Below are 21,906 nucleotides of genomic sequence, written 5' to 3' on the forward strand. Positions count from 1 at the left end.
GTGTCATCACAAAGCTGATCCCACCCAGATGAAAGTTTGGGGGAGATTAGGCGGAACTGGGAAAAAAAGGATTGGATATTTCGGGAAGGAAAGAGGGGCTTGGCCAACAGACAGGAAAGATTTTTATGAGGTAAAACCGGGTTCAGGAAATGCTGAGGGTGCTGAAACACTGACTGTGCAAACATTCTTAATAGACCTTAACCCTCTTTGTAACCTCAAACCCCAACACTACCCAAAGTGCTGCCCCTCCCACTGAAAGGAATCCACTGCTCTCATTCCAAGGCAGAAAAAGCCCAAACCCAGAACTCCAGGCTCTTATTTGTACTCCAATGCCCACCCCATTCCCAAACCTATAGTACCAGTATGAAAAGCCAAGCTTTAATCCTAACCCAGCCCAAAAAGCTCTTCCCCTAATCATGAAGCAGACACTACCAGCAGAACAACAAACCTCCCAAAGTTCTGCCTCATCCCCAGCCTGAGCTCTAAAGCCCAAGCCCTGACCATTAAGCACCTCCCCAGCCCTTGGGAGCAGGGCAAGGACCTGCAGGGCCCAGAGCAGGCCCAGGGGGTTGGCAGAGGAATGGGAGGTGACCTGGATCTGCTCAGCTCTGCAGTGACCCCCAGGAGAAGGGCCTGGGCTCTGGGAGGGATGTCCTGTGGCACAGGGGCTCAGGATCCAAGTTCAGAAGGCCAAGTGCACATGGCAACAGCCAGAGCTGGTGCCGAGACATCAGGGAGGGTCTAGAAATGCTGCTGGGAGGGGGTGGGAAAGCAGGAGGGGTGTGTGCAGCCTGCAAGGCCAGAGCAGCAGCAGGGCCAGGGCAGGACAGCCCGCAGGAGAGATGGCCAAGGGCTCTGGCAGGGCTGCAAGGCCCAAAGGCACCCAGACCTTTGTCCCCTTGCCTCTGGCAGCTTTGCTCAGCATTGCAGGGGCCTGCCCAGAGCCTTTGTCTGCCTGCACTCCTGGCCTCCAAGGAGCTGCTCCAAGGAGTCCCTGGGGAGGCTTTGTCAGTGCCTGCCCTCAGTGGGGCCCAGCAATGCTTCAAGGGACTTGGAGTTTGGCTTCTGACTTCTTCAGCAGCTTCTTCAGTCTTCTCTCAGTACCTGAGGATGATGGACTTTTCTCTAAACACACCATGGAGCTCATTAAAACACAGAAAAACAAATTCTTTCTTTGCCTTTAATTGTCTTCAAATCTTCAAGACATCAACAACTAATTAGAGTTGCTTTGTAGTTTAGCTAAGGAGGAAGATTTTAAAGCAGAATTCATGGAAAATATATTTTTGATGAAAGGGAGTGATTTCCACAGAGCCTTGGGATGCCAGAGGGTCAGGGCCCAAAGGATTTGGACACAAAGATAAAGGGGCAAAAGAGATTAGCAGCATTTAATTATTGACCAGTTTAACAATTATCAAGTGATTCAATAGCATTTGGTACAATTTTAACAGTGATTGAATTAGAGATTCCCAAGAACAACATTCACCCCACAGTCAATTCACCCCCGCACCCAGGCAGAGATGTGTGCACACATCAATAGCTGGGTGTAGAAAGGTGCCTCTCCCAAATTCTCCTGCTTGTCAGGGAAACACTGCCACAAATCCCTTTGTGCTTCCCACTAGACAAGGGTCCCAGCTGGAGGAGTGTTTGTGGAGGGGGATCAGAATTGTCCTGGGCATCAGCGACGATCTTTGGAGTGTTGCAAACTGGAGGGTTCCCGAGCTGGGAGAGGCTGCCAGAGGTGTCCCACTGAGAGGGAGGTGCTGGGGAGCTGCCAGGGCCTCCCTCAGCCCCGCTGGGTGTGGGTTCACAAGGGGACTGGCTTTAGTCATCTGCTGAATTTCCATCCTCATCTCAGAAATGACTGGAGTTTCCAAACTATTTGGGAATTGTATCCAAAAGTGTTCAATTTGGGTTACGATTCAGGTAGGGAATGTTCCAAGGTTTTCATGGGATGACTGATTATCCTGTGTTCCCAAACTGTTGCATTCCAGATTGTTCCAACCTGTATCATCCAGAAGCACCTGGTCCAGTCCAGTTTCTGGACCAAGAACAACATTAGACATTGCCTGTTGACTCACTGTTTCCATTCCAAGGGCTACTTTTCAGAACTCTCTCTTCTCACCCAAGTGCTCCATTTCTGGAGCTGAAGAAAAGACTGGAGGAGAGCTATCACTTAGCAGAACATCCTTATCTCCACTGAAGAGCAAACCAAGAAACGGGAACGTTCTAGGAAACATATGAATCCAACTGAAAGACTCCAAGCACTGTCCATGCAACTGCAGCAGCAGTGAGGTCAGGCAGGAGGCTGGGTTTAAAAGACTCCCCAGCACAGTCCACCTCAATCTAAGTCATTGTCTTGACTCCTGACATCTTGGGATGTTATTTTAGAGCGAGATGGGCAAGCAAATGCCAAGTGGAGCAGTTTCAGCTTTCTTTGTGGCCTGGGAACAGCTCCAATCTTTGCAGCACTAAGTGCTGTGTCATCCCTTGGTTAGGGTGAGGATGTTGGCTCCTGCAGCGGGCTCTGCTCTCCTGGGGGGCTTCTCTTCACAGGCAGGCTCTAAAAATAGAATGAAAGAGCAGCTGCAAACCCCCAGCCCTGGGGTGAGCACAAATCCCCACCCAGTGCTGAGCAACAGCTGGAGCGCGGCAGCTCCCTGTGTGAGGCCGGGGCGAGCCCCGGGCTGGATTTCAAAGGGAGTTGGGGGGTGAGGGCAATGGCTGAGGGCTGAGGGGCGATGGCTGAGGGCGAGGACACTGAGGGTGAGGGCTGAGGGCGAGGGCATGGACAACAGTGGCTGAGGGAGAGTGTGCTGAGGGCCAGGGCTGATGGGGAGGTCGAGAAGTCCCCTCCCCGTGTCTCCCGTCGCCTCTCCGGCGTCACACGCACAGAACCCGGTGCCGGGGCTTGGTGCCAGCTGCCAGAACCGCGCTGCCGATGGATGCTCACCGGGCGTGAGGGAGGTGAGGCTCTGGCCCAGGTTGCCCAGAGAAGCCGTGGCTGCCCCACCGTGGGAAGTGTCCAAGGCCAGGTTGGACAGGGTTGGAGCCAGCTGGTGTGGTGGAAGGTGTCCCTGCCCATGTGTTCTGATCCCATTAGGGAGAGACGCCTCAGCGCGAATTAAGGTGTAAATGAGACCATTTGGTGACAGTAGGTGGATTTTACGTAATACAGATTTTATTTAACAATAAATCTTTCTAATCTTCTGTCTTCTATAATTCTTATCATCTAACTGAAAGAACCTATCTCTATGTCCTATAAATATTTTTACTATGATATTTAAATATAGTCTTATCTATCTTATGTAAGTCTATCTTCCTAATAAATCTACCTAAATATTATAAAGATATATTATAATGATTATAATTCAATTAATTAATTACATAACTAGCTTAATTACATAAATTAGCTGCCTGACTTAACCAATCTTTGGTTTGTTTTAAAATAATCATATTTGTTGTCATCCTGCAGGGAGTTTCTGGGAGCAAAATGTCCTGTCGTGCTCATTCCCTGCAGGAGTAGTTGAGTATCGGAATAAGTGTCGCAGGTCAGTGGTGGAGTCAGTGTCTCTGTTGTAAGCAGTTAAGAGGTGTCTGGACCTGGCCTGGCGCTGGAGCGGGGCCTAATCCTGGGGCTGTCCCGCCGTGCAGGAGCGGAACAGCCTGCGCAGAGCCCCGAGCGCCCGCCTGAAGCGGGAGAGATGATTGGTGGGGACAGCCAGCTGCCTGCTGAGGGCCTGGGCCCCCAGCTGGGGAGGCGAGGGGCTGGGGGGGCAGCAGGGGCTGCGTGGGGCAGGGACCTGGCTCAGTGTCCCTGCCTCTGCCACCTCAGCCAGCCCAGGTCGCCGCGGGCGGCCGCGTGGTGCAGCCTGCCCAGCCTCTTCTCCCTGAGCTCAGAGGCGCTGGTGGAGCTGGTGGTAGCCCAGGGCTGCCCACTGGTGCTGCTGGATGACGACTGCCGTCGCTTCTTGCTGAGAAGCCACGGCATGGCCCCCCTTGGAGCTCCCAGCAGCAGGAAGTGCAAGAAGCCCCTTTGCAGGGGGCTGCCGGGCGCCAAGTAGGGATGAGGAATGGGACAAGGGCGAGGTTAAGGGTGAGGGTGACAAAGGGGACAAGGACGAGAATAAGGATGGGCACAGGGTAGAAAGCACAAGGCAGATGAGGTCGCCCTGTGCAGTGGTCGTGGCCTGCAGCTGCCAAGACGGCGATACAGGCGCGCAATGCTCCCAGAGCGGGATGTGCTGCTGCTCCCCGAGAGGCTACAGCAGCTCTGAGCGCCGGCTGCGGGCACCAACAAAACCGTGCCCGACTGGTGCCTGTGGTGTCACAATGGCTGGTGGAACGCTCAGCACGTCAGCGTGGGGTGTGACATAGGCCACGGTACAGGGTGAGGCCGGGCGGGACAGGGCAGGGCGGGGCAGGAGTGAGGGCGGCCCTGCTGGACCTTGTGGGAAGGAGGCGGCCTGGGCCTTGTGAGGGCGGCCGGCGGGAGTGGGCACTGCCCCGCCTCAGGGCACCCCAGGGCAGGGCCCAGGCTGCTCCCACTGGGCCGGAGGCTGTGGTAGGCGCTGGAGCAGCTCCCGCATCACCCGCTCTGGCTTTTTGCTTCAGCCTGGAACTGGGCTGCCTCTGGACACACTTCCATGAAATGAGGCTCAGGATGAAGTGGGATCCTAGCCCAAGCAGGTGGGACTCACCATAGCTCTCAAGAAATGCCCACTGAGTGCTCCAGGCCTGCCATGCCAGAATTCCAGGATGTGGGGACGTGTCCCGAGAATAGGGAGGGAAGCATTCTGGGAACTGAAGTCCCTGGACAGCATATTGAGGCACATGAGCAGTGTGTGTTGTGCTTTGGACTTATTTCCTGGTCAGCTCCTTCTTCCACCTCTCTTTTCCATTGTTCTGTTTCGCTGCCATCCAGCCCCAAAGTCTCCAAATGATGATGGAGTTTTGTCACCTCTTCTTGCAGCTGGCATTGGCTCTTCTCCAGTTTTTCACACTTCCCAAGCAGAGCGGACAGCTCTTCCTGCAAAGCCTGCTTTTGGGCTTCTGGCTGCATGCCTGTGTTAGGTTCCATGTCCAGCTGCTGGGAAAGTTCACCACCCTGGACACAGCAAGAAAAAAAAGAAAAGGGAACTCAGCATGATCTAAAGGCAGTGAAATCTGGGAAAAGCTCTCAAGGGGGTGGCCATGGCAACTGTATTTATCATCTACTGGAAACGAGCCTAGAAAACACTTGAAAGATTCCCCAACAGAAAGAAGGAACTTTAGACTTACTTAAGAATTTGGGAGACACTTCTGGCAGCAATACTTCTGGGTCCCTTGGAGCTCAGGATGAAACTCCTCATTTAGAATCTAAGATCTCCTCCAGTGTCCAGCACAGCAAATACCCTCAGGGCTTTTGTAGCAGCTGGGCAAAGGAGCAGGCTGCTTTCTGAGCAGCCTCTGCTGAGGAGAAGGCAGAAACTGAGCTCCCCAGGCTCTCCAGGAAAACTTCCTCTTACAGTTTCCCCACAGAAACAGGCAACTAGGCTCAAGAGTCACAAAAAGGGACATTTAGGACCAGCTTACTGAGGCAGAGGCTTGCAGGTCTCTCGGAAGGGCTTCAGCGCTGTTGCTTGGCTGCTGGACAGTGGCTTCCAATCTGCTGTTTCCACTTGCAAAGCTTAAGAAGAAATACAGGTCTTATTCCCAGAAAAGCCAATGCCAGACAAACTGTGCTAAGGAATAGAAGCCACAGCAGAAGTGTCCTTCAAAATCCCACTGACTCTCCCCTTGTTTCCACCCAGTCCCCCAAAGCCACAGACCCCTCACTTCACTGGGTTACTCTCTTACTGTTGCGCGTCTTCTTCCAGTTGTTTTACGGTCGGATTGGTCTCGGAAGATGCCAACGGGAGGTCCTGCAGTTTCTGGGAAGAAGTTCTTGCTTCTCTTTCTTTATCATCCAAGGCAGTCTTCAAGTCACCAACACGATGCTCGGACTGAAGATGCTTTTCTTCCTCCTCCTGCAGCTGTAAAATCACGGGAAGAATGCACAGTTGTCAGGTGAGCTTTTCCAGAGAGGAGCCAGCTGCTGCTGAAGAACTCAGGTGCTGCATGTGTGTGTGCATCCCCTCTGCCCAAAGAACTGCAATCCATTCAAGTCCCTTCAAAGCTTCACTTCTGCTCCCCAATGGACACAAGCTGGATGCCTTTGTCCTCTGTTACAGCAGCCTCTCCCATCCCTCCACTGCTTTCCTACAGCTCAGTTCTAAGCACAGACACTGCCCCTCCGACCTGTTTTGTGACCTGGGACACTTCTTGTATTCCCTTGCTTGCTACTCCAGGAAAAGATGAGTGAAATAGTCCATCTCCCTAAAGGAAGGTGTCTGGCAAGTGTCAGAGGCCAAGTGCTCTGGCACATGTGCTCAGGAGCCCAGGATTGCACCAGGGGAGCACGGGGAGTTTTCTGAAGTGGGAAAGACCCGAACTGTGGTGCAGAGAGAGGCACCCAGCAGCCCCTGAGCAGAAGCAGAGGATGCCAGAATACTGGTTTGTCCATTTTCATGATGGGTAGGAAGCAACAGGCACTGCCAGGTTTATCCCTGTGGGGACAGGCTTTCCATACCTCCGGCTCAGCCCTGTCCAACTCCTCCTGCAAGCGCAGATTATCTTCCTCCAGGTGAGCCTCATGGGTTCCAGGAACCACAAAAGCAGTCCTAAAGCATCCAAAATTTCACGGAAACATGTCTGATCCCGCCTCATTTTTCCCCTGCTTGCTCCCAAAACAGCTCTTCCCCCCTTTCCTACAAGCTCCGTGAAAGCGAAGCCAAGTACATGGAAACATTGGAGATTTTATCTTAGAAGGGGCCTCCCTAAAGCAGCCTCAGCTACAAGTTCAGGCCATGCTGTTCAGGGCTCTTTGCACTGCTCTTCAAAGTCCCCACAGATGCGGCTGCACAAACTCCCAGGGCAAGCCCTTCGACCCCCTGACCATCTCCATGGCAGGAAGTTTTCTCCTTCTGTGCGGTTGGAGCCTCTCGTGTCCCCTGGGACAGTGTTGCTTCTCTTTCTCCCAATGCTTCCCTTCAGAGCACTTAACGCATCAACTCTGCCTTGGCTTAAACCTCCCTCTCCTGCAGAGCAGCCACGCTGCTGAGCTACTGGCAAGTTTCCTGCTGGCTCTGGGTCTGTGTGGGGAGAGGGCACCACAGACAAGGCTTTCTTGCAGACCTCAGTGGGCAAAGGACAAGAGCCCCTGAGGTACGAGAGTAGCCAAGTGCAGACCTGCATTTACCAGTTCCACGGGGAACTGCTTCCACGGGGCTGCTCCTTCTTTTTCCCAGCTCATTGTCACGCCCCTCGTCTCAGTCAGGCTTGGAGGCTACCCAGAAGACCCGTGTGCTGTTTTGACAAACCCCTCACCTTTCACATTGGGTTTGAGCATGCCTGTCAGCTGCTTTTTTCAGAAGGCACTCCAGAATCTCCTCATGCTGTTGGAGGGCTGCAAGTTTGAAGGGAGTAAATCCCCACTAAAAGGACAAATAATCGCCATTAGAAAGACACAGAGAAGCTCTGCAGATGCTTGAAAGAGCAGCTTTCCCCACGTGCCAAGGTTACCTGGTTCTGAGCATCACTATTGGCATTATGCTCGAGTAACAGCCCTGCTACAGCTGTATTTTTAGAGAGGACAGCCAGGTGAAGGGCAGTGTTGCCGTCAGTGTCTGCCAGATTGGGGTCGGCACCGTGTTCCAGCAGAATAGCAATACATTCTTCCTGCTCCTGCTGGACTGCCTGGGAACAACAGACGAAAAGGGAAAGACTTCCAACTTTTCCATCCCCCTCTGTCACAACTTCCTCAGCTCCTGAACGCTAGGACAGAAGCTAATCTTCAAAGATTAGCTAACAGAGGCCTATGCCACGCCAATTGCAATATGCATGTTTCTATGGCCCAGCGATGTAAGGAATCCTGCCAGACACCTCCCCTTTAACACACCAGCACTAAGCCCCACCTCCAAGCTCAGAAGGCATTCCACACACCATCAGTGTCGTTCTCTTGAAGCTGTCAGAGAGGTTGGGCTGGCTGTTCTTTCTTAGCAGATATCTAACGACATCTGCATGGCCATTGGCCGAAGCGAGATGCAGAGGTGTCCTGAAAGTTAAACATACGCTCTTAGCCTAGACAGGCAAAGGATGAGCCAAAGCTGTGCCTCTACCCAGCACCCTGGGGACCCTGCCCAGACTCTGCTCCTCCCGCTAGCTGCTCTCTGCTGCTCTCTGCTGCTGCTGCAACCCTGTGCTGATTAGCCAGAGGGCAGAAGAGAAGAGGTGAGAGCTGAGCAGCTGCAGAACAGCCCTGCAGAGAGACTACGGCCAAGCGGCAGGTTGGCAACACGCGTTTGCAACAGCGCTGGAGCCCGGCCGGCAGCTCCAAGCAGTGAAAAGCTCAAGAGTTCCCTCTCCCAGCTGACAGGGCAAATGTCACTTTTCAAGCCTTGTCCTTAAGAGAGGGCTGCCGAGGACTACTGCAGCTTGGCTCAGAAGCAGCCAAGGTGTGCCATCAGCATCCCATAGAAGTCACCGCATCTCCTGGTCTCGCCTGTCGATGCCGACTACCTTCACATACCAGCGCCAGCACCTCAACCAGGTCAGGTCGCCGCGGGCGGCCGCGTGGTGCAGCCTGCCCAGCCCCTCCTCCCAGAGCTGGGAGGTGCTGCTGGAGCTGGTGGCAGCCCAGGGCTGCCCACTGGGGTTGCTGGAGGGCGACTGCCATCACTTCTTGCTGAGAAGCCACGGCATGGCCCTGCTTGGAGCTCCCAGCAGCAGGAAGTGCAAGAAGCCCCCGGCGGGCTGCCGGGAGCCAAGTGGGGATGATGAATGGGACAAGGGCAAGGTTAAGGGTGAGGGTGACAAAGGGGACAAGGACGAGAATAAGGAAGGGCACAGGGTAGAAAGCACAAGGCAAACGAGGTCGCCCTGTGCAGCGGTCGTGGCCTGCAGCTGCCAAGACGGCGATGCAGGCGCGCAATGCTCCCTGAGCGGGATGTGCTGCTGCTCCCCGAGAGGCTACAGCAGCTCTGAGCGCCGGCTCCGGGCACCAACAAGGCCGTGCCCGACTGGTGCCTGTGGTGTCACAACGGCAGGTGGAAGGCTCAGCACGTCAGCGTGGGGTGTGACATAGGCCACGGTGCAGGGTGAGGCCAGGCGGGACAGGGCAGGGCGGGGCAGGAGTGAGGGCGGCCCTGCTGGGCCTTGTGGGAAGGAGGCGGCCTGGGCCTTGTGAGGGCGGCCGGCGGGAGTGGGCACTGCCCCGCCTCAGGGCACCCCAGGGCAGGGCCCGGGCTGCTCCCACTGGGCCGGAGGCTGTGGTAGGCGCTGGAGCAGCTCCCGCATCACCCGCTCTGACTTTTTGCTTCAGCCTGGAACTGGGCTGCCTCTGGACACACTTCCATCACAGCTCCCTGTAACATCACATCCTCCTCTGTTACATCACAGCTCCCCTGTGACATCAGATCCTCCTCTGTGACATCACATCCTCCTCTGTGACATTACATCCACCTCTGTGACATCACAGCTCCCTGTAACATCACAGCTCCCCTGCCACATCATATCCACCCCTGTGACATCACAGTCTCCGCTGTGACATCACATCCTCTTCTGTGACATCATAGCTCCATGTGACATCACATCCTCCTCTGTGACATCTCATGTGTCCTATGACATCACATTTTACACTATGACATCCCAGCTCCCCTGTTACATCACATCCTCCTCTGTGACATCACATGTCTCCTGTGAAATCACATCCTTTTCTTTGACATCACAGCTCCCCTCTGACATCACATCCTTCTCTGTGACATTGCAGGCCTCCTATGACATCACATCCTCTTCTGTGATGTAGCAGCTCTCCTATAACATCACATCTCCACAGCTCTCCTGCGACTTAACATCCTCCTCTATGAAATCGCAGGTATCCTATGACATCACATTCTCCTCTGTGACATCACAGCTCTCCTAAAACATCACATCTCTCCTGTGACACCACATCCTCCTCTGTGACATCATCTGCTCCTCTGTGACATCACATCCTCCTCTGTGACATCACATCCTCCTCTGTGACATTGTATGTCTCCTATGACATCACATCCTCCTCAGTGACACCACAGCTCCCCTGTGACATCACATCCTCCTCTGTGATATCACATGTCTCCTGCCTCATCACAGCTCTCCTGTGATGTCACATCCTCCTATGTGACATCATAGCTCTCCTGTAACATCACAGGTCTCTTGTGACAACTCATCCTCCTCTGTGACATCACTGCTCTCCTCTGATGTTACAGTTCCCCTGTGATATCACATCCTCCGCTGTTACACCACAGATCTCCTATGATATCACAACTCCCCTGTGACATCACATCTTCATCTGTGATGTCACAGCTCTCCTTTGACATCACATTTTCCTCTAAGACTTCACAGTTTCCCTGTTCCATCACATCTTCCTCTATGACATCACAGCTACCCTGTGACATCACGTCCTCCTCTGTGACCCTGCATGTCTCCTATGACATCACATCCTTCTCTATGACATCCCAGCTCTCCTGCGACTTAACATCCTCCTCTGTGAAATCGCAGGTATCCTATGACATCACATTCTCCTCTATGACCTCACAGCTCCTCTGTGACATCAGAGCTCCTCTGTGACATCGCATGTCTCCTATGACATCACATCCACCTCTCCTATAACATCACAGGTCTCCTGTGACATCTCATCCTCCTCTGGGACATCACAGCTCCCTGGGACATCACATGCTCCTCTATGACGTCACAGTTCCCTATGACATCACATCCTCTTCTGTGACATCACATCCTCCTCTGTGACATGAGAAGTCTCCTATGACCTCACATCCTTTGCTGTGACGTCACAGCTTTCCTGTGACATCACATCCTTCTCTGTGACATCGTAGGTCTCCTATGACATCACATCCTCCTCTGTGACCTCACAACTCCTCTGTGACATCACAGCTCCTCTGTGACATCGCATGTCTCCTATGACATCACATCCACCTCGGTGACAACACAGCTCTCCTCTGACATCACAGATCCCCTGAGACAGCACATCCTCTTCTGTTACGTCACATCCTCCTCTGTGACATCACATCCACCCCTGTTACATCACATCCTCGTCTGTGACATCACATCCTCCTCTGCAACATCACATCTTCCTCTGTGACATCACAACTCCCTGTAACATCACATCCTCCTCTGTTACATCACAGCTCCCCTGTGACATCACATCCTCCTCTGTGAAATCGCATGTCTCCTATGAGATCACATCCTCCTCTGTGACATCACAGCTCTCCTATGACATCACAGCTCTCCTGTGACATCACATTTTCCTCTGTGACATCACAGTTCCCCTGTGACATCACAGCCTCCTCTGTGGTATCACATCTACCTCTGTGACATCACAACTCTCCTATGATATCACAGCTCCCCTGTGATATCACATCCTCCTCTGTGACATCACAGTTCTCCTATGATATCGCAGCTCCCCTGTGACATCACATCCTCATCTGTGACATCACAGTACACTGTGACATCACATTTTCCTCTATGACATCACAGCTCCCCTGTGACATCACATTTTCCCCTGTGACATTACATCCTTCCAGTGACATCACATCCTCCCTGCGACATCGCAGGTCCTCTCTGACGTCGCATCTATCATATGACATATGTATTAGGGAGGGTTCAGAACATACTGAAGCTGAAACCATGACACCGTTGAAAGCTCAACAAAAGCCAATATTTATTACCAAGAGGAAGTCAACAAAATGAACAAACCCAAAAGAGAGGAAGGAGGAGAGAAAGAAGCCCCCAGGACGATCTCTCCAGTTACCCAGCTGTTGCCCATAAAGTTATCTAACCAAAATAGCATGCCTGTAATTACCTATAGCAGAAGCTGCATCTTTCGAGAGTCACTAAGTTCACAAAAGCTATCTGCTTTTTATACAATTAATTGAGTGGCCACAACCTCCCAGGTGTGGCCAGCACCGCCCAGCCCAAGTTATGTAAGTGCATCTCAGTCCCACCTCCCGGTTATGTCAGTGCATCTCTTCTGCGCACGCATGAGAACTTCGGAAATCCCCTCATGCATGCGCAGTATGCTTTGAGGGTCTTTGTTAATTGAGTTTGGGGGTGCTACTTCATCCTTCTTCTTCTCAAATTCTCCTTCAAGCAACCTTGGAGGACAATTAGCCAATCACACAACACCACTTAAACCACTTTATACAAGAAGTTCTCTTCAAGGACAACTTTCCCATTTATCAGTGCTTGTTTTCCCATAACTTGGCAGGGAAAGAGCAAAACTTTCACAGGTGACGGGGCCAAACACAGACCAAAAGTATCAGCATAAATTCACCCTGGTACACCACCCCAGAAAGGGGAAGGGAAGCCAGGTTCTTATTAATAAATCCCTTGAGGTGGATTAGAGTGAAATGACACAATAATGAGTGTTTGAAAACATATATACAAGCTGGGTTTATTTTAGAGCAGTTTTGTTTCAAAGGTAAACAGGTATGTTGCCATTTTGGGTGTTATCATCTATATCTTTCATCTACAGCAATATGGCATAAAGATAACCTTTAGGGAAAATGCATAAGGGAGAGAAAGAAAGACAGGATAAGGATAAGGGAGAGCAAGGGAAAGCAAAGCTGAGAGTGGAAAGATGTCTATAGTCACCACCCACGGGGTCCAGAGATGGAACTTGGGAGTTGCAGCTTCCATGTCTGTCAGTTGAAGTGGTGGCCTTGATCCATTGGGGGTGGGGGAGGGAAGCCCCCACACTCCAAGAAGTTATGAGTTATTATATCCATGGATGGTGTCCTGGGCCATGCCACGAACCCCCAACATCTCCTGGGCCTGAGCAGAGTTCCCGTGAGGGGCCTGGGAAAAGGGTTTTTCCTGCCTTTCAGGATTGGCAGAGGGGGGGATGGGCTTTGATGGGCCATCAGAGGTCTAATGCAAAAGTCCTACAGAAGCCTGCAAGAGTCCCTTGGCAATCTTGGAATGCATAAATCATGAACTGTTTCAGTCTCTGACTCCACCCCGTGATTTATGCATTCAATAATTTCTCTTCTGTGGTCGTTCACTGTGAATCTTCTTTGTGGGCGGTGCCTTTCGTGTAGTGGACAGAAAGAGAGAAGAGTAAAGAAAAGCAAGAGAGAGCACAAATCTTTTCCCAATGCAATGCAATTCCCTCCAAAAAACCCAAATCTTACAGTAAAATAGTAAGCATATGGGACATAACAGGATCCCAATAGCTACAATCAAATTTCCTAACATTAATGATGTTACAAACATCAGGATTTAATACTGACACAAATCTAATTTTCATTAGCCACGGTCTCCACCCCGTGAGTAGTCAGGGTATCCTTTAATGCATAGGGAGTGTGAGGGATTCTGTAATAATGTGTCTGTTAGAGGGGTCAATGTGTCTTGAAATTGGACCTGAAATTACACATCAGTTCATATGCAAATACATTGAGTTACTTGGGAGCTGGTACAAGGCTTTCTTATATTCTCTTCAGATAACACTTTCTTTTGTTTTGTCTAGATTTAGTTTCATTTGTTAATATTTTGAGAAATTTAGCCAAATGTAAAATTTGATGCCTTCTGAGGCAGAGGGTTAATGCATCTAATACATATTTGTATGATTCCAAATATGTATAAACTCTTGTATCAACTCCCAGGCTAAATTTGATTGAGTTTCTTGATTCTCAATTGATTGAGACAGAAATATACATATCTAAAAGCTTCTCCCAAGCCAACTTGTTTTTCAATACAAAGACAAAATAAACTTGGTAAAAAATTAAACTAGCAATACATGAAATGGCTTGTCTTACACAATCTTACCAGTGAGTTGCTCATGATAAAAACACAAATAAGTCAACAATTATTAATAAGCTGATCATACAAGCAATTTTGGGACTAGAGGAGACACAAACACAATGTTTGTGGCAAACTTTTACATATTGCAAAACTACTGAGACAAAAATACACACAGACGTGCATATCACAAAGTTATTAAGATAGAAACACAAACACATGCAAAACCAGCGCTGCAAAGAACAGTACAACTCTCCAGTCCTGTTGCTGCTTCGTTTTCTCATGGCATCCTTGTAAACTGATAACAGAAGCACTTGTGGGGGCAGTTATCTCTTCTGCCCATTACAGCAATTGAAAGCTTTATCGCTCTCACGCAGTTTGATCTCATCTGCTGGCAGGTTCCTGCAAAAAGAGGAAATCTGGCCCACTACGGACCCATTATTAAAAAGAAGAAATTATCTATTTACCCAACTCCTTTTCTTATCTGGTATGATGTCACTAGGGCAGCAATGATGGAGAAGTCTGGAACGTTCTCTTCAAACTGCATTCTCCAGCATACTGGAGCTCCTTTTTACTCCTCAGCATCTTTATTTGCTCTAGGGTGACCAAGGTGTCACAAGGAATACACATTGCTACTTTTTCTGTGGGAATCTGAAGTCAAAGTGTCAAACTCTGGGGTTTATTAATTGAGACAGGGAAGCAGGTATGTTTCTGAATGTTAGATCTCTCTCTGTGTCCATTCAATCCCACACGCCTCAAGTCCTGCACTCACACAGCATATTGAGAGTGTTTTAAGATGGCTTTTAATTGAGCCAAAGAAGAAGAAAAATATTAGTTCGAATTTTGCACCAGAGTCAAAAAGACATGTGCCCTGATTTCATTGAAATGCATCTACTCTAAGAGGCTTCTCTAAACTAATCATTCAAATTAGCTGTAAGAAGGTACATTCAAGAAAGCTCGTTTGGGGAGGTTGGGGAGACAAAGCATCCACACAGAAAAAATAAAAAAACCCAAAAAAATCCCAACCTAACACCCAACTTATCGTCTCTTTACATATTTTATAAAAAAGTGTAATTGTAGTAAAAGCTGTAGAAACTGCATTCTTACATTTCTGAATCTATCTTACACTATACACAGTGCACTGATCTATAAACCATATCTGAAAGGGCACCCTCCTCTGTTTATTTTCTGTTATTTACCCCAGAACATCACAGTGGGTTTTCCCTGCGCCCCCTTCCCAAACTGTGCTCCCCCCAGCCAGGCTGTTTGCTACCTCCCATATCATTTCACCACCGTGCAATGGCCACCACTCACTTTTCCTGCCTGGCTCAATGCCCCCCAGCCCTGCCCTGTGCAGGCAGTATGGACAGCGAGTGGGCGTCTCCCTCTAGCACACTGTCACCTCCCGAGCAGCCTCTGCGCCGCTGCGGCCGGGGCGATGCGGTACCTGCTCTTCCTGGCAGTGCAGGGAGAGCGACTCTGGCAGGCAAAGTTCTCCTGAGTCCATGTGCGCCCAGCGACAAATCCTCCGTGTGCCCCAAGGGAAAAGCAAAGTTCCCGTGGCCGACCCCGCGCAGTTGAATCAATAACACTCCAATAAATACCAACATCAGAAAAGCATCTCTTTTAAGTCCTGAAAACCAGAAAAGGGACTTTCCACATGGGTGTCCTGTCATCCAAAACTATTAGGGAAGAATTCAATAGAATAAAGAAGAATATAAGTGTTCTGTCCAAGATCCAGGTGAGATTCTCTATCTTCTAACATTTCACTGACCTTGGAAGCAAGACTTTGGCACAGAATTTATACTGGAGAAAAATGAGACCAGTGAAACCTCCTGAGCTCAGGAGAACCTGATTTTGTTGGGGAATCAGAGCTTTCACCCTGGGAAATGAAGTGCTCTGAAACAGTGGGAAGAAACCAGGAACAAAGGCTGAGTTCAAATGCTCCAGAGTAAACAACTCCTTCCTCCCCAAAAGGTCTGAGTTCCCCTTAACTCATCTCTAGACATCCCTGGAAATAAAACAGCCAGACCTTGATCCCAAGGGAAAGAAAGACAAATTCCACGGCTTTAGCTGGAACAAGGTTGGGGGGGACTGTGTCACTCCTCTATGACATCACATGCTCCCCGTGACATCACATCCTTCCTGTGACATCACATCTCCCCTATGACATCACATTTCCTTTATGGCATAACATTCATCATATGACGTCACACATCTCCTGTGATTTCATATCATGCCTGTGACATCACGTCCTCCCCTGAGACATCACAACTCTTTTGTGACATCACATCCTTCCTGTCACATCACACCTCCCCTGTGACATCACATCCACATATCTCCTGTGATACATCATCCCTGTGACATCATATCCTACCCCTGACATCACAGCTCTCCTATGACATCACATCCTCCCCTGTGACATCACATCTTGATGTCATTACCACCATATGACATCACACCCTTCCTGTGATACCTATGACATCACACCTCCCCTCGTGACATCACAACTGACATCACATCCATCATATGACGTCACATCTCTCCTGTGATACCATATCATCCCTTTTACATCACATCTGCCCTGTGATATCACATCCTCCCTGTGACATCACATCTCCCCATGACATCACAGACCCCTGTGACATCACAGTTGGCATCACGTCCCTCATATGACATCACATCCTTCCTGTGACATCACAACTCCTCTATGACATCACATCCATCATATGGCATCACACATCTCATATGATATCATATATTGCCTGTGACGTCACATCCTCCCCTGTGACATCCCAGCTGCCTTATGACATCACATCCTCATGACATCACATTCTTCCGGTGACATCACATCTCACCTATGATGTCACATTCAACATATGACATCACATCTCATAGTGACATCACACCTCTCCATGACATCATAGCCTCCCGCGACATCACAGCTGACGTCACAACCATTTTTACATCACTTCCATCCCATGACATCACATCTCCCCTGTGACGTCACAGTTCCACTGTGACATCACACCTGCCCTGTGATATCACATCGCCCCTAGGAGGTCACAACCATCACATGACATCACATCTCTCCTGTGATATCATAGCATCCCTCTGACATCACACCTGCCCCATGACATCAGATACTTCCTGTAACATCAGGAAGTCTGTAACAGCTCCCCTATGACGTCACATCCATCATATGACATCATGTCTCTCCTGTGATATGATATCATCCCTGTGACGTCACAGCTCTCCTGTGACATCACAGATCCTCTGTGACATCACATCCTTCCTTGTGACATCACATCCTTCCTTGTGACATCAAAATCTCTTGTGACATCACATCTTTCCTGTGACATCACATCTCCTCTATGACATTGCATCCATGATAGGACAACACATCCTCCCTGTGACATCACAGCTCCCCATGACATCACAGCTACCAATGACATTACCTCCTCCCCAGTGACATCACACATCTTCTATGACATCACATTCACCCTCTGTCATCACAACCTTCCTGTGACATCACATCTCCCCTATGACGTCACATTCATCATATGACATCACATTTCGCTTGTGATATCACATCCTTGTTGTGACATCAAGGCTCCTCTATGATGTCACATCCATCATACGACATGAGATCCTTCCTGTGACATCACATCTCCCTTATGACATCACACCTTCCCATGACATCACATCTGCCCTATGACATCAGATCACCCCTGTGATGTCACAACCATCATATGACATCACACCTCTCCGATATCATATCATCCCTATGATGTCACGTCCTCCTCTGTGACATCACATCCTCCCCATGACATCACAACCCCCATATGTCATCACACGCTTCCTGTGACATCACACCTCCCTCATGACATCACATCCATCATATGACATCACATCTCCCTTGTGACATCACGTCCACCCCATGACATTACAATACCTCCTGTGACAACACATCCTTCCTGTGACATCACATCTCCTCTATGACGTCACATCCATCATATGACATCACAACTCTCCTGTAATATCATATAATCCCTTTGACGTCGCGTCCGCCCCTGTGACATCACATCATCCCTGTGACATCACATCCCTGTTCTGACATCACATCTTCCTTGTGATATCACATCCTTGTTGGGACATCAAAGCTCCTCTATGATGTCCCATCCATCATATGACATCACATCTCCCCTGTGACATCACATCCAGTGACATCCAGATCCATCCCAAGGTTGGGGGGGTGTGAGACAGGCAGAACCACAAATGCCTGCACAGCCCAGAGCAGTCAGTGTGGGGCTGTGCTTGCTGCTGCAGAGACCCCCAGGGAACAAACCCAGGCAGTAGTTTTGGGGGGGAAGGTGTCCCTGAGGAGGACACTTGCCTTATTATTACTTCTTATTTGCAATACCTTATAGATCTATCATACAACACCTAAGGATGGATTCTATAGGATATGTGCTATAGATATTAGTGTTGGGTCTGGCTGAGCTGCAGTTCAGTTCCCCACAGCAGCCCTCCCAGGGCTGGGCTTGGCATTGGCAGCTGGAAGGGTATTGAGAACACCCCAGTGTTTTAACCACTGCTGAGCACAGCACCAACACTGGGACATTCCTTCCTTAGCTGAGGGTAAGACCCTGACAGGGGACACAAGTAGGCCAGCTGAGCCCAACTGACCCAAGGGACATTGCAGACCCTGGGAGGTCAGCTCAGCTCTAAAAGTTGAGGCCCGGAGCAGGAGGGGGGCATTCATTGTCTAATCGCTGCCTGCTGAGGAACTGTCCCACGTCCCCAAGCCCTGCTCCTCGGGAGTGGCTGACCATGGCTGTTCATGGGAAGCAGAGAACAAACCCTGCTATCTTTGGCTTCTGCGCACGAAAGCATCACTTTGCTTTTTGCTTTAAATAAACTGCCTTATCTCAACCCACTATTTTTTTTTCCACCTTACTCTCTTCCCTGTCCTGCTGGGAAGGGGAGTGATAGAGCGGCTGGGAGGGCACCTGGTGTCCAGTCAAAGTCAACCCACCACACACCTGAACACTTCCAGAGACTCCACCACCTCCCTGGGCTACTTGTTCCACTGTCTGAACACTCTCTCAGTGGAAAAAGGGTTCTTTAATATCTAATATGAACCTTGCCCAATGCAATTTAAGGCCATTCCCTCACAACCTTTCACTAGAGCCTTGGCAGAAGAGACCAACCCCCACCCCACTAAAACCTCCTTTCAGGTCATTGCAGAGAGCAATGAGGTCCCCCCTGAGCCTCCCCTTCTCCAGACTCAACCAGCCCAGTTCCCTCAGCCGTCCCTCAGCAGACATGTTTTCCAGAGCCTTCCCCAGCTCCGTTCCCTTCTCTGGACACGCTCCAGCCCCTCAAGGGCCTTTTTGCACTGAGGGGTCAGAACTGGGCACAGCACTCGAGGTGGGGCCTCCCCAGTGCCCAGCACAGAGGGGCAATCAGTTCTCTGCTCCTGCTGGCCACACTCTTCTCCACAAAGGCCACGATGCCCTTGACCTTCTTACCCCCCTGGGCACACTCTGCCTCATATCCAGCCACTGTCAAGCAGCACCCCCAAGTCCCTTCCTACTGAGCAGCTCTCCAGCCCCTCTGCCCCCAGCCTGGAGCGTTCCAGGGGGTTGTTGGGACCCAAGTGCAGAGCCTGACACTTGGGCTTATTGATCCAGCCTGTCCAGATACCTCTGCAGAACCTTCCTGCCCCCCAGCACATCCACAATCACACTCAACTTCATGGTATCAACAAAGGTACTGAGGGGGCACTTGATCCCCCCATCCAGATCACCAAGAACGATGTTAAACAGGAGCAGCCCCAGCCCTGAGCCCTTGGGAACCCCACTAGTGACCAGCCCCAGTTGGATTTAGTTCCATCCCCCACCACTCTCTGAGCCATCAACCACTTTGTCACCCAGCAAACAGTTCCCCGGGCAAGCCATGAGCAGCCAGTTTGTGCAGGAGATGCTGGGGGAGATGGGCTCAAAGGCTTTCCTGAAGTCGGAAGAGACACATCCCCAGTCTTTCCCTCAGCTACTGAGGGGGTCATTTTGTCATAGGAGGAGACCAGGTTGGTCAGGCAGGACCTGCCTTTCCCAACCCCACACTGGCTGGGCCTGATCCCCTGGATGTCCTGCCCGTGCCATGGGATGGGGCTCTCGGGTGCATCCCTTCTGGGCCCAGGGCCTTGTGGGGGTGTCATTGGCAGGGCAGGTCACTGAGCAGTTCCTACTGGATTACAGGGGCTTCACTCAGCTCCCCATCACCAGCTTCCAGTCCTGGGCTCTGGGGATCCTGAGGACAAGTGGGTTTAGAAGTACAGACTGAGGTAAAGGAGGCAAGAAGTCCCTCAGCCTTTTCCTCCTCCCCTGACACTGGGTTGCCCTCTCCACCCAGCAAGGGATGGAGACTCTCCTGAGCCCTCCTTTTGCTGCCCATGGATTCAGAGACACATTTTTTTGCTGTCTTTAAGTGCAATGGCCAAATTCTGTTCTGCTTTGCCCTTTCCCCTTTGAATTTTCTCCCTACATAACCTCACCACATCCTTGTAGTCCCCCCAAGTTTCCTACCCCTCCTTCCAGGGTTGATAAACTCTCTTTTTTCCCTGAGTTCCAGTCTAAGTTCTCTGTTTAATCCAGTTGTGCTTTTTGCCCCCTGGCTTGTCTTAGGGCACATGGGCACAGCTCCTGGAGCTTTGAGATTTCCTTCTTTAAGCACCTCCAGCCTTCCTGGACTCCTTTGCCCTTCAGGATTGACTCCCAAGGGACTCCAGCAATCATTCTCCCAAACAGGCCAAAGTCTGCCTGCTGTCAGTCCAAGGTGTCAGTTCTGCTGCCCCCTCCTTCCTCCACCCAGAAAGGAAAACTCCAGCATTTTGGGGTCTCTGTGCCCGACCGGCTCCGACCTGTGGCAGGAAGTATGTAACAAGGAACCATGGGAGTTGTAGTCTCCAGGGTTCTCAGACAATACTTGATTGTCATTGGTTAGAAGGTCACGTGACATGTTCAGGCGTGGTATTTAAACCTAAGCAGTTTGAATAAATGGTAATTCTGCTCTGGCACTCATTTGTGTCTGAGTGGGGTTCGTGCCTTGAACAACACCTCAAATGGCCGTCCAATAAGGGACTTCAGCGGGTTACCGGCAACCAGGAGCAGCAGCTCTGGGGAACCCGTCCGGGGGTGTCCATATCACCAAAACCAAAAGGAAGAAAAGAAAGAATTCAGCGCCCTGGGTTACCTCTGCAAAAAGGAACAAAAAAGGAAGAAAAAAGGACCAGAAGAAAGGACAACAGAGCTTCAGCACAGAGGTAACCAAAAATTGGCGAATATGGGAGGGTGGTTTACCCGTCAGGAGGGAATTACTCCAAAATCAAACAAACAGCTGAAGCTATCTCTCGACTTTTACAAGAAGAGAGCATAACCATAGAAGAAAGTAAGTTATGGGACTTGTTATATTGGATTTTGTTGCATGAACCTGCATTACCTCTAACTAGACCTTATCAAGTGTCATCTTGGAGGAAAATAGGGAACAAGATTATCGAAAAGGTCAGTGAAGGAAAAACAGACGCCCTCAAGAATTTAGCTACCTGGAAGGACAATATGATAGCTTTAAATATGCACTACAGAAAGGCAAATGCACCCAGGAGAGTGGACTCCCCCCTCCCTCACTCCTTTCCTCTCAACCCCCCCCTTCAACCCCAGCCCCCCCACCAACTGAGTGGTGCGAGGGGGGATGTACGTTGGCCAGGTGGGATGGGGGGGAGGGAGAGCCCTTGGGGGGAACGGTGCAGCAGCGGCGCCGCCCCACCCGGGCTCGGGGGTGGCAGCAGGGGGGGATGCTGGCTTTATGGCAGCGCCCATGGCTGCAGCTGAGACCGTGCCGAACAGAGCAGCGAGCGGTGCTGCTGGAGCCGGGGCCCGTTACAGAGCAGCGCCGACCCCAGGACCGTTCTGAGGGGACCGTTAAGAGGGGACCATTCCAAGGGGACCGTTCCGAGGGGACCGTTCCGAGGGGACCGTT

The 21,906-nt window shown here is 50.7% G+C and overlaps 2 protein-coding genes and 1 long non-coding RNA gene across 3 annotated transcripts in view; all 3 read right to left on the reverse strand.

Moving 5' to 3' along the window:
- Positions 1–3,623: 3,623 nt before the first annotated feature.
- Positions 3,624–7,919, reverse strand: LOC113940203 (POTE ankyrin domain family member B2-like). Its single transcript, XM_027631308.1, has 8 exons — positions 7,902–7,919; positions 7,600–7,773; positions 7,405–7,511; positions 6,608–6,698; positions 5,836–6,011; positions 5,572–5,665; positions 4,958–5,104; positions 3,624–3,749 (listed from the first exon to the last, which is right to left on the reverse strand). Exons 1-8 carry the CDS (start codon positions 7,917–7,919, stop codon positions 3,624–3,626), a joined length of 933 nt encoding a protein of 310 aa, XP_027487109.1.
- Positions 7,920–8,025: 106 nt separating this feature from the next.
- LOC113940201 lies at positions 8,026–9,372 on the reverse strand. Its single transcript, XM_027631307.1, has 3 exons — positions 9,312–9,372; positions 8,561–9,102; positions 8,026–8,131 (listed from the first exon to the last, which is right to left on the reverse strand). The coding sequence occupies exons 1-3, from the start codon at positions 9,370–9,372 to the stop codon at positions 8,084–8,086; spliced, it is 651 nt and encodes a 216-aa protein (XP_027487108.1). The 3' UTR covers positions 8,026–8,083.
- Positions 9,373–9,412: 40 nt separating this feature from the next.
- Positions 9,413–21,906, reverse strand: part of LOC113940202 — a 16,520-nt gene continuing 4,026 nt past the window's right edge. The window contains exons 2-3 of the long non-coding RNA XR_003525417.1: positions 16,081–16,087; positions 9,413–9,424 (exon numbers count right to left, since the gene is read on the reverse strand). This is a non-coding gene — a long non-coding RNA (uncharacterized LOC113940202). The remainder of the gene's footprint in view (positions 9,425–16,080; positions 16,088–21,906) is intronic.

The sequence above is a fragment of the Corapipo altera genome, unplaced genomic scaffold, assembly GCF_003945725.1.
Source record: "Corapipo altera isolate COAL_440 unplaced genomic scaffold, ASM394572v1 61225, whole genome shotgun sequence".
In the NCBI taxonomy this organism is placed as follows: Eukaryota; Metazoa; Chordata; class Aves; order Passeriformes; family Pipridae; genus Corapipo; species Corapipo altera.